The sequence below is a fragment of the Crinia signifera genome, chromosome 1 (assembly GCF_055691185.1).
Source record: "Crinia signifera chromosome 1, ASM5569118v1, whole genome shotgun sequence".
Classification (NCBI taxonomy): Eukaryota; Metazoa; Chordata; class Amphibia; order Anura; family Myobatrachidae; genus Crinia; species Crinia signifera.
This window is the reverse complement of record NC_139217.1, coordinates 244,826,894-244,839,801: the sequence shown is the minus strand read 5'-3', so window position 1 is coordinate 244,839,801 and position 12,908 is coordinate 244,826,894. Positions and strand designations below refer to the sequence as shown.

The following is a 12,908-nucleotide window of genomic DNA, read 5'->3' as shown; positions in this document are numbered from 1 at the left end:
GCCCCAACTGCCATGTTACATGATGTTTGCAAAATGACAGTTAGGAGACAAATGGCTGGTACTATATTTACATTGACTTTAGATCAGTCCAAGGCAAAGTAAATAGAACCCATCATTTGGTGTATATCTAGAGTCCCAAGAAAGAATATATATAGAATATAACTATTCCAAACACTTTTAGGACATCTAACCGTGTCATGCCTGATTAAATAGTTGAGGTTTGGGTAGCATAACTAAAACAGTCAGCACAAATCAATGTTAAGTCCTAAAATACAAGAGAACATTGATAACATTACATGAAACAAATTAGGTTTTATGGTATGTTACTAGTATAGTGCTGTTAGGTATTTGAAAATTATTGTACTACCTGTTCCAATTGTTCTGCTGTCCATGGATTGTCTCCAACAACTCTTTTTGCTGCATAAAAACTTAAACCAGGAGGTGGTTGTGGGATTCCCACTCCCCCTGTTGAGGAGCCCTGTCCAGGTGTACTTTGTCGATTCTGGGGTTCATTCAACACAAATCTACAAAGTATAATGCAAGAACTTAATGTGGATATTTTTTTTTTGAAAGGAAGGGATTAGACTACACAAATAAAAACAGAACATGCATATATTACTTGCCACTGACATATTACACAATGTCTCAGTAATCTTTAGAATGTAAGCTCTCACGAGCAGGGCCCTCTCTCCTCATGTGCCTTTCTTAGAATATATAAACCACTGCCACCCTGATGATTGCTTCAGTGTCCTGTCCCCTGATGCAACTATCCGTATTAACCATGTACTTGTCCTAAACTGTCTTGTGATATAAATTCGTTATGTGTTTTTACTCATAACTATGCTCTGTAACGCGCTGCGGAATTTGTGTGCGCTATATAAGAACCTGTTAATAAATAAATAATCTGTATCTTTTACAAAAAGGTGGACGCAGAGGGCATTATTGAATGTAAACCAAAACAATGCAACTTACCCATAAGGCATCAAAAGAACATCCAACATGAAATCCAAAAGCAACTGCACAGTCTTTGGTTTTTCTGTAAGGTTAAATCCGGATGTCGATTTGGAGGATTCCTTGGAATATTTCATGTGATAAAGAGTTGGTATCAGAAGATGCATTAAGCTGGAAAAAAAAAATAATAATAAAAAAAAAAAAATACAACAATTTAGAGAAGACTAGAATATGAAAAACTACTGTAATGCAAAACAGTAAATAAAGTTAGACTGTTGTGAAAGTTTTGTAATCACAAACTGAGTAAGGGAATCAATCCAGTTTCATTGTTAAATTGCATTACAACTTGAGTAAAAACCATTACATAGGCATAAGGAGGAAGAAATGGAGAAAAGATTGCCATGCTGCACAGGGAAGTTCTTCAATTTCAAACCCCTATTCTGACGGAAAAGAACAGAATTTTTTAACATGATTAATATTCAGGATTCCCCGACCGGGCCACCAGAGAATCAAGAAATAGCGGTAATCCGTCAGTGATATATAGGGAAATGTCCAAACTTAAAATTTAAACTGCAGTGCAAAATAAAGCAGTCAAGTATTTGTGGGCTATGTGCAAAAACAGCTAATACTTACCATACATTTCAAATAAATACGTGTAACAGTACCCCAGTGATTAACTGGAGACAAGGGCTGGCTACCATAGGTGCAGATTGCCACGGATTAGGGCCACCTTCCCAGTGTCACAAGTGTTATATACATTTTTCACCACTAGTTGATACATAGCGGTGCTTACAAACTTTTACCTTGGGGCCTAAAATATACGTAGTTATGCCACTGAGCTTGCTTATTGTAATACAATATTACAAAGGAACTGGAGGGCATTATAAAGTTGCATAATGTGAAAATGGGATTTGCAATGTCACACAATATAAAAGTGGAGGCAATATAGTGTGGAATAATATGAACTGGGGCACTATGTCATAATGGAAATTGGGGTACATAGTGGCATAATGTGAACTAGGGCACTACTATGGGGCATAAAATGTAACACCTGCTGGGGGGGGGGGGGGGGGGGAAGAGGTCTCTCTAAAATCACTGTGAGAGGGGCCCCTTCAAAATGTTGCTACGGGGCCCACAATGTTCTGGGAATGCGAGGTTTGGATTTTCTTTTACAACTGAGTGTAAAACCGTATCATAGGAATACTGAAAGCAAATACATGGCGTTTATGATATTAGAAGCCAACCAAGCTGCCCTCTAACTCACCTGTCTTGCTGAGGTTGAGGTTTGTCTTCCATTGCAGTCAAGAGAGTAGGGGCCAGTTCACACTGATTTTCCATGGGTAGACGGGGATAGCCCATTTTTATGTATATTATTGTAAAATTCTGAAAACATATAAAAGGTTTTCAAACTGTATTTTTGTTTAAGGACAGATATAGAAATGGATAGATTTAGGGTCTCGCTACTGTGGGGTACTTTTTTTGCCCTCTACTGTCTTCTTTAGGTTGATGCAAAAAATGGTATAGAATGCGTGAGTAGTTAACATGGAGGTTTCTGTCCTTATGTTTGCAATGTAGATATATAGATTCAATCTGAGAGCTTCTATTCTTATAGCCACCCAGAAAACTAAATAATTATTATGGCTATATACTACCATAGGTTGTCTAAAGCAATTTATTATTTTAAGAAACCAAACACAAATATGCAAACATGCCCCAAGCACAACTTAAAATTAATAAAAATAAATAAAACAGGCCGATGAAAGCAAAGCCTGCGTTTCCTTATTCTACAAAAATAAACCTTTATTGTAGCACAGGGTCAATGATATATGTGTACATTCATTAAAGTAGCCAAAATGGTCAGATGTCAACTTTTCCCACACTTCGCAACTAACTTACACACCGTCACAAAGGAGACAGCAGCTGGATCTTGGTACTGGACCAGAAGGGTCTCCACCGGTAACTGTATCTTGGACCGACTCTTTATCCTTTTGTTCAGGTGAACAAGTAACTCCATAACCTAGAAATATGAAGGAACATTGACACCTCATTATAGCCATGACTCGCTCTCCATGCTTGCATAGCTCTCCAACTTTGATAGTTATTTCAAGATGGGGAATCTTTTTAACGTTAAGATTATTTTTAAGACCTGACTTATTCCAAATAATTTTATTAACCCATGAGCTAACTAGAAAGCCAGTCTATAAATCTTATTTAGAAAGCTATAGGCTTTATAAAAATACCTTCTATAAGTTTTTGTATTTAGCAGTCTTGTCGATCATTCTATCTCAAGGATGCAATTTAGCTTACAGCAGCAGCTAAGAACCCTGGGGTGCCATGGGACACCTGCAGGAGGTCAGTGTAATAGGCAATATGGCTTCCAATCATAAAATATGTGGACAACCAGAAGCAAATCCTGTCGCTCACCACATAGTTAAGGATGACATAAGCACAATTTACTTACATTTAAAAAATAAAAAAAAAAATTTAATTTCTCAATAAAAGAAGTGTTTGGTCTAGAGGTGCCGTGAAAATAATTCACGGCTTACAGTTAAAAATGTATAATTATTGATTTCAAATCCACAATAAAACCAAAAGTATTGCAGTATAAGCATTACTTAAAAACAGTCTAGAATGTGTCTTTATTTAAATTATTTATTTCTTAAGTTTCTTGTATAGCGCACACATATTCCGCAGCGCTTTACAGAGTATAGTTGAACATTCACATCAGTCCCTGCCCCAGTGGAGCTTACAATCTATATTCCTTACCACATGTACATGCACACACACAGATATTCTATGGTTAATTTTTGTTGGAAATCAATTGACCCAATTGGTTGGATATAAATTTTTTTTTTTTTTTTTTAATTATAGATAGATAGATAGATAGATAGATACACACACACACACACACACACACACACACACACACACACACACACAAACACACCTATAGGAATCTCTCTGCACAACATGTCCGTCACAAATGTGTCATCGTCCATATATTTTTATTATTACTCATTTTTTTATTTTTACACATTAAACTTGTAATTGAGGACACTAAAAACAAAAATACAAAAAAATTTAAACATTGCATTAATAAAAAGATTTATGGAGCAATGTGGAGCTGATATGAGGTTTCATAACTACATATCACCAGCATCACTCAGGACGGATTCAGTATTGAATCCCGGCGGTCGGGATCCCGGCGTTCAGAATCCCGACAGCCGAAATGCCGACAAGGGGGGGACGTGGATCGCCCCCCCTTGCGGGCTCGCTGCGCTCGCCACGCAGCGGGCCCGGTGCCTCGCTACGCTCGGCACACTAATTTATTCTCCCTCCAGGGGTGTCGTGGACACCCCAGGAGGGAGAATGTGTCGGCATTTCGGCGGTCGGGATCCCGACCGCCGGGATTTTAACTGCATCCCCTCAGGACATATCACCCAATAAGCACACTTCTGCGGTCACATGCAACGTGTGTTGCATAACAAACCTACGCTATCAATAGCGTCTTGTAATATGCCAATGAATGACGCAACATTCATCACTCCAGTGTGTGCACACAATCTGGTTGATGGACATTCATACGGGTGTTTGAATGAATGTCCATCGCCAAGTTTGTACCCAGCTTCAGCTTCCTAAGAAGTTGTCATTAAGGTTTCATGTGTCTGTTGTGGTTCAGTTTCCCTTTTTTTTTTTGCATTGTTTACCTAAATGCAGTATGTTGTTTCCTTACAGTAATGATAGGGCTGACATTCAAGCCGTTATTAGAAGACTCAAAAGCATCATTTACTGAGAGGACTCACCTTCTTGCGCACACCTTCCTGCGCACTTGACAGTTTGAGGAGAACCGGAGGCAAGAACTTAGAGATAATACTCTGCAGCTGCTCATCAGTTTCTGCATGGCCAAGGCGTAAAAACACACGCTCAAGCTGATCTGTACACAAAACACATTTTAATCATATAGTAGCAGCATCAGTGTCATGCTTTTCTAATTTGACATAACTCATTTTGTACAAGTTGCCTGATCCATCCTGTTACTGAACTAAAAAACAGAAACCAAATTGAATTATCAGTCCTACAATGAGCATCGTGCCTGGAATAGGGCTTAACACAAGTAACACCAATTATAATGTGATAGGACATCTACGACACTTCTTCTCATGTACATAACACCAGGATACCATGTCACCATGATTAAAACCAAGGGCTCTATTCAGTTAAATGTAATGTTAATAGCACAGAGAAGGCGGTCCTAATCACTCTCCAAAATGTAGTACATCTGCCCCAAGGACACCACAAGCAACTCACAGGACCACAAAAACTATGTTTAATGGGGTAGGGGGTGACACTTCCCCATATACACACACATGGCTAGCTCTGGTATAGGGCATTAGGGAGTCTGCAGAAACATACCGCAATGCGACGCAATTACACTACACTCAGCACATGGCAAAACAAGACTGTGTGTATCTGCCAAAAGATCACAAGCTCATGAGTTCTATAATAATCAACTCAAAGGTGGCACTGATTTGTTTTCATGTCATAGTTATATGTGGCATGCCTAAAGACGGCTATATATCAGAATGTTATCAGATTGCTATCACAATTAAATTGTTTTTACAGAAGTAGGCGGTCACTGTCTGGCTACTTCTGTTCTACACATCACATAACAGGCTGGGCTCACAGCCAGATATCCATGTTTGGGGTGGTGGTGGGGGCAATGTAGTTTTTGGCAGTGAATGAGGGATTCACTTATACATATGAAAAATATTAAGCCTATTTCAGACATGATTGCAGGGCAAAATTGTTCTCAAAGTGGGCAAAACCATGCTGCACTGCAGGTGTGGCAGATGTAACGTGTGCAGTGGGGTGTGTTGAAACGGATGTCTATATTGCAGTGTATATATTAAGCAGCCAGGATTTACCCTGCACAAATCCAAAATAACTCACACAAAGTCTTAAGGTGCCCATACATGTCCAGATGCGGGCGTGCGTTTTGAGCTTAAATAGCATGCATCGCATTGCATGCCTTGTGCATGCATTGCGATGAAAAGCAAGTATGGGCACCACTCTATCTACACATGCTACATCTGCCCCCTCTGCAGTGCACATGGTTTTGCCCATTTTGAGAACAAATTTGGGTACTCTTTACCTAGCACGGCGCCCACGATTTTGATCGTGGGCATCGCAGGTAAAAAAAATCGCGGGCATTGAATGCACTAAAAATCGGGTGCGACGCGACCGACGCGATGCCCGCGATTTCCCATAGGGATCAATGTTAAATTTCTCAATTGACCCGATTTTACTGTTAAATGCCTCAATTGACCCGATTTTTCCATAGGAAACAATGTTAAATGGCCCACAGAGGCCAAATAGGCACCCTGAAGTGTGAAATGGGCCCCACAATTGTTAACGCCACCCCACGATCAACGTCAACCCGAAGCGTGGAGAGCGCAGCGAGCCAGCGAGGGGCGGAGGTACGCGTCCTACGACCTTTTCATACCCCCACTATCCACGTCGGCGTGGAGTTGAGAATAGAATAGTGTGGCGAGCGCAGCGAGCCACCGAGCCCGAAGCGTGGCGAGCCCCGCGAGGGGACGCGGATACCTTCACAGGTAAACGCGTCCCTTCGCGGGCTTCACAGGTATCCGCTCGCCTCGCTGCGCTCGCCACACTATTCTATTCTCAACTCCACGCCGACATGGATAGTGGGGATATGAAAAGGTCGTAGGATGCGTACCGCCGCCCCTCGTGGGCTCGCTGCGCTCGCCACGCTTCGGGTTCACGTTGATCGTGGGGTGGCGTTAACAATTGTGGGGGCCATTTCACACTTTAGGGTGCCTATTTGGCCTCTGTGGGCCATTTAACATTGTTTCCTATGGAAAAATCAGGTCAATTGAGGCATTGAACAGAAAAATCAGGTCGATTGAGACATTTAACATTGTTCCCTATGGGAAATCGCGGGCATCGCACCCGATTTTTTAGTGCATTCAATGCCCGCGATGACCGCCGTGCTAGGTAAAGAGTACCCAAATTTGTCCTGCAATCAGGTCTGAATTAGGCCCCTCTCACGCTTGCTGGTCTATAGCTATTAATCTAGTTACTGCAGCACCCTTACCAGTTAAAGACTTGGAGGTGTACGTGAATGTGTAATAGCAATAATATACATTACAAACTATATTACATGGACTCAACTTTAAAAAAAAAAAAAAAAAGTGTATGACTACAAGAATGTGAAAATAAATTTTGCAAATAGTCTACAATTGGTGAGTTATTTATGAGTTTTGTAAACCCAGTCAGCTTTCATAAAGTTAGAGACAAAATGTACAGGATTCAGAAGTTCTGCCTTACTGTTGTACGGTTTTATTACAATTCTATAGATGGATTTATATAAATATTGGCCACAGAACAGGACTAGGTATTTCTTTCATTTATGTAGATTCCCATTTATCTTTGTCTCTGTTTTATATAAATTTACGTAAATATTTGTGTAGAATCCTCTCAGTGTTTGTATCATATGTCTTCTATGTTAAAAACTAAACATAAGTGGTGATAACAACTGCTTTTCCCTGCATCTGGTAGCTGCAGTAGGATACAGTTATTCTCATAGCCTTGGAAGGTACTGTACATGAAGAAATGTATGAAAAGCCTGTTTGGGTACTCTAACCACTTCTTTAGATGGCTTTATTCACATCAGTATCAAGTATAAGATCAGGCTCTATCCCGGGGGTTCCAAAACTGTTTGCCTAGGCACCCTGGGGTGCCACAAGGCTCTTGTAGGGGTGCCTTGGTTTGGTAACCCAGGACTAAATCAAATTATTTATAATAAAAGTAATAGGGAAAACCCAGAGCTAGTGGCTGCCAATCAAAAAACATGAGGGGTTATTTTGGTTCACTCTTTCTGACAAATTCCTTCTTAGATGGACAAAACCATGTGCACTGCAGGTGGGGCAGATGTAAAATGTGCAGAGAGAATTAGATTTGGGTGAGTTATGTTGTTTCTGTGCAGGGAAAATACTGACTGCTTTATTTTTACACTGCAATATATATCTCACTTTAAAGTAAAACCCCACCCAAATCTAATTATCTCTGCACATTTTACATCTGCCCCACCTGCAGTGCACATGGTTTTGTCCATCTAAGAAGGAATTTTTCAGAAAGAGTGAACCAAAATAACCCCCATGTAGACAGTCGGAAGCACAACTGTACACCAGCACATGACAGGTAGGCACAATAAAAAAAAACAAAAAAAAAAACACACAACTCAAAATGTATCTATAAATAACTTTTTAACTTGCTCATTTGACTTCCAATATTGCCTCTATGATAAGAATACTCATATCTACCTCTCCTCTGCTGATCACACTCTGTCCAACTGTCTCTCCAATATCTGTTCTTAGACATCCCAGTCCTTTTCTAAACTTAACATTTCTAAGACTGAGCTGGTCACTATCTCCTCTAGTCCCCAAAGACACTGCGTAGGAGTTCTTCTTTATTCCCCCATCTCCTTCAAACCACACATTTAGCACTTCTTACAGATTTACTATTTCCAGGATCATATCCTTTCTAACCCAGGACGCTACCAAGATCTTCAAACTCACTGGTCATCTCGATTGGAGTACTGTCATTTGGCCTTCCCGACAAGCGCTTCTCTCCACTCCAATCTATTCTTAATGCTGCGGCCCAGCTCATTTTCCTCTCCAAATGTACTATATCCACTTCTCCTCTCCTACAAGACCTACACTGTTTCCCCTTCCCAAACAAATTCAAGCTGCTCATAATCAATTACAATGTCCTCACCCATTCCTCGACCACTTACATATCTGACCTTATCTCCAAGCCACCCTCTTCAGTCCACAAATGCACACTGCCTCTGCTGCTAACGTGTTACTTCCTTCCATTCCTGCCTCCAAGATTTTGGCTGTTGTGCTCTCCACCTCTCCCTATAAGACTCTCTACATATCTTTAGATGGACTCTCAATAACGACTTTTTTATTAAACCCAGTCATCTCTTATCCTAACCTTCTGTTTATGCTTACTTCTACCCAGTCACTCCTGTCTGTCTAAACTCTCACAAGTAGGACCCTTTCCCTGTATGTGCTGCAAAAAAAGAATAATAATAATAATTGCTGATACTCTAGGGTGCTGTGATTTGGGAAATACTGCTCTATGCTGAGATTAACGGCAGTGGAGAAATAAGACAAATGTTATCACTATTCACATCTGTGCCCAAAATAAGATGTAAATCAAAGATGTAATTCTGGAGTATGCAAGCTGTGACACTCCACCTGCTGAAACACTACACATGCCAGCATGCCTTGCCACACTTTCGGCATGCTCTTACTGCAAGGCAGGAAATGATAGGATGCGTAGTTCTACAGAAGCTGCACGAACAAAGGTTGTGTACCCCCTTTACTAGTCAGTCAGGTGGGCACATTTACCATTTTCAGGGGTTAGTCACAAATATTACAGTACCTCCGGAATGTATCTAGGAGGGGTCCATTCTGCTCCATAGGTTTCTATGGGAGGGGGGGGGATGCGATGCTGCCTGATGTCAATACAGATATCGGGTCCCGAAGCTACAGCCATTCAGAGATGGTGGAGGCTCATTGCAGCCTAGGCGCTACTCACCACTGCTCTGGCCGGGCATCGCTGACCGCATGCTCAGCCATGCGTAGACACCCCCCCCCCCCCCCCCCCCAGATTTCAGGGAGATAAGATAAGTCCCGCCAATAAGATCACACATTCCTGGGCTGTAGATCACACAGTACTGTAAAATGCTATCCTACAGTAAATAAGTTATATGCCTATGGTCAGGACAGTCTCCTTTTGGAGCCAGTGCCCTGGCCACTTTACAGAGATAAATAGCATGAGAAAATATTCCTTTCATTGATGTAGATTTAGGACTAAGATAAATTATTAGAATAAGCTGTGTTGTTAAGTTATGGCAACTACAGTCTTGTACACCACAAAACAGAATTAAAGAAAGCCAAGACTATGGGCCAGATTCTCTAAGCTTCAAAAGTGATAAAATGGAGAGTGATAAATAGCCAGCCAATCAGCTCCTACCTGCCATGTCGCAGACTGTGGGGCAGATGTATTATAGCGGTGCTTATCGCACCGATATAATACTTTCTGCTTCGCCTCATTAGCGAGGCGAAGCAGGAAGGGACATCGACAAGATGTATTAAGATCTTGTCTGCCGAAGCGGGGGAGCACTAATTCCCCCCTTCGTCGATGTCCCCTCCTGGAGATAGAGCATCAGTTTACACTGATGCACCGTCTCCTGTCCGGCTCGACTGGGCATGCACGGTATCTTGCTGCTCACGCAAAATCCCCAGCGCAGCCCAGAGCTAACAGCAGGGACAGCGCTGTCCCTGCTGTTTAGATAGGGCTTTGCAAGCCTGCTGCTGGTGAAGCCAAAACCGTCAACGGCCAAAACCGACATTTGGCCTGCTATCATTTAGATAGCAGCGCCCCCGTCCTTTACCACACGCTGGCTCTGTAGTACATGGGGGAGAAGCGGTATCAGTGCACATAACGTGCACTGATACCCCTTCTCCCCCATAACAACACTTCATCCATCTGCCCCAGTGTTTGAAAAACGTCAGACAGGAGCCGATTGGCTGGCTGTTTATCGAACTCTCTTATATCACTTTTGAAGTTTAGAGAATCTGGCCCCATATTCTTTATTAGACCAGATTGCTGCCATAGCTACAAGTATAAATGGAAATAAAGCGTTGGAACTTGGAAGTGGTCCCAAACCATGAATAGTGCCACTGCCATAACATAGTCGCAGTGATAATTTTGGACTGACCAGCTGGGAATTTTGGTTTCACTTCCAGTCCATGACTGTGCATGGTGATACTGCAAAGCCAGAGGCCTGGGAAACATGCTGGGGGAACCACACAGGCCTCACAGTCATCTTTGTGCTGAACCCTGTTCCCCCCAACATGTAACGCGCCAATGCCCGCCAGCAGCCGTGTCCCCTCCTCCCTCTTCATATCATCACATATACTGGGGGAGGCTGCAGCAGCAGTTTCCCCCTTACCTCCCTGTCACACACACACCAACAGTGATCAATCGGATCACGTAATAACATACATAACATGGAGTGTACAGCAACATACAGCCGGTGCCACCCCGTCACCTGGCACATGCTAATGCCCTTGTAACAATGCGCCTCACTTACTGAGCTCGTCCTGAGCAGCAGCAACAGCAGAAGGGACAGCAGCAGCCATGTTCACCGGTAGTAGTGCCCAGCTCAGGGGGAGGAGACGGGGGTGGGGAATGCTCTAGTTCCTGTACATATACTGTTTCTTTTTGGTACTAGTTGTTGGTGCTGTCACGAAATATAATTGGCAACATTGCCTTTGTTGTCTTACGCCTGTGTATATATGCCCTTATTATTAGTGAGCCAGCAGCAGCAGCAGTATGATCTGTAAAAGAACCTGCAAGGGTTAATGACGCAATCATCCTTTTATTTGGCTTGGAGATCAGAAATGATCACAGATACAACAGGTGCTACCATAAATGCCTATATATCTATCCATGGCTGTAGTGTGCTCTCAGAAATATATTTAGGAATTAAAAATCTATATTTGGCCACTGCTGTTAAAGCTACAGATGCTGTGCCTGGAGGCAGCGAACTAGGCAGCTATTAGCATTAAAATGTAAAGGTGACATCTTCATTTAGTGGTCTACTCCATACTTGCCTACCCTCCCGTTTTTTCAATCCTCCTCCCGCTCCCCCGCAAATCCCTCTATTTCTCCCAGTTTTTGTCCCCTTTCTAAAAAAATTTGACTGCGCATGCGCAAACGGCATGTTTCGGCGGCGGGCCTGAATGCGCGGCGTCGTGACATTATTGATTATGCCGGCTACCGCGGGGTTGTGTGGGTAGCTGTGCGGCAGCAGCGTGAGCGCCGGGAGCCGGGAAGCACGCAGTAGGAGGGCTGCGGGCAGGGTAGTTCACATGCAGTTTTGGTAATTTTCCCACCATGCACTGGGTCCACGTATACCTGGAGGGGGAATATAAATCCGTGGCGAGCATAGCGAGCCACCGTGCCCGAAGCGTGCGAGCGTACAATGCTGCAAAAATAAAACAAAATAACCGACACCTACATGAATTACAGATAAATTAAAAAACGTTGTGAGGACATCTAACAGCTTCTGCCCTCACAGAATGTCACATCCTGCAGTGTAACCAATACTGCATGTGAACTAGTCTCTACCCTGCGGGCAGTGCACAGTAGGAGTGCAGCAGAGAAGAGGAACTGAGGTGCGGCAGTGAGTGAGCCGGGCAGTGGGAGCCGAGAGCAGCAGTAAGTAGAACTGTCTGACTCCCATTGCTGGGGATGTTCGCTTGGAGGAGGAGAGTGGCCATGAGGTGCCGAGACCCAGGTGACTGAGCTGCCTGGAAACCGCGCACGGCCACAATGTGCTGAATCTGTAACAGCTGTTCACCACTCCGCACCCCCACTGCAGTGCCAGGCTGTGTACCCCCTCCCTCCTGCCAGGCTGCACACCACACAACTCACCCCTGTGATGCCAGGCTGCACCCTCTTTAACACAGTACATTTTGCTTTGGATTCCAGGCTGTTCAACCTTTAACCCATCCCTCTTTCTTGTGATGCCAGGCTGTGCGTCACTCACCACGTGACCACTCCACTCTGGGATACCAGTGCGCCATTGCCCCCTTTTTGCACTATCAGGTGTTTTTCACTATTCAGAGGCCCCCCTTTCTATTTCTCTCCTCCCTCTCCCCTGCCACCTCTTCTATGCCATTCTGGGTATTAGGAGCTCTCACAATACACAGCGTGCCTTCCAATAGTTATTTTATACAACATAATGATTTAGTACTTTCAGTATTAATAGGTTCTGTATATTGGAATTTAACTACAGTTCTTCAAGACCTGTGATTAAATCTTGCTCAGCTTCTAACTGCCATGTTAGATGC

The 12,908-nt window shown here is 43.0% G+C and overlaps 1 protein-coding gene across 2 annotated transcripts in view; it reads right to left on the bottom strand.

Moving 5' to 3' along the window:
* ECPAS (Ecm29 proteasome adaptor and scaffold) overlaps positions 1 to 11,239 on the bottom strand; it is a 74,639-nt gene extending 63,400 nt beyond the window's left edge. The window contains exons 1-6 of one of the 2 annotated variants that reach the window (XM_083179597.1): positions 11,144 to 11,239; positions 4,755 to 4,885; positions 2,852 to 2,968; positions 2,216 to 2,334; positions 973 to 1,122; positions 368 to 524 (exon numbers count right to left, since the gene is read on the bottom strand). In XM_083179597.1, the coding sequence (XP_083035723.1) occupies positions 368 to 524; positions 973 to 1,122; positions 2,216 to 2,334; positions 2,852 to 2,968; positions 4,755 to 4,885; positions 11,144 to 11,192 (723 nt within the window). In that variant the 5' untranslated portion in view covers positions 11,193 to 11,239. Of the gene's footprint in view, positions 1 to 367; positions 525 to 972; positions 1,123 to 2,215; positions 2,335 to 2,851; positions 2,969 to 4,754; positions 4,886 to 10,768; positions 10,993 to 11,143 lie in introns of those variants that run through there. The other variant, XM_083179593.1, reaches the window with a different exon arrangement.
* Positions 11,240 to 12,908: the final 1,669 nt, after the last annotated feature.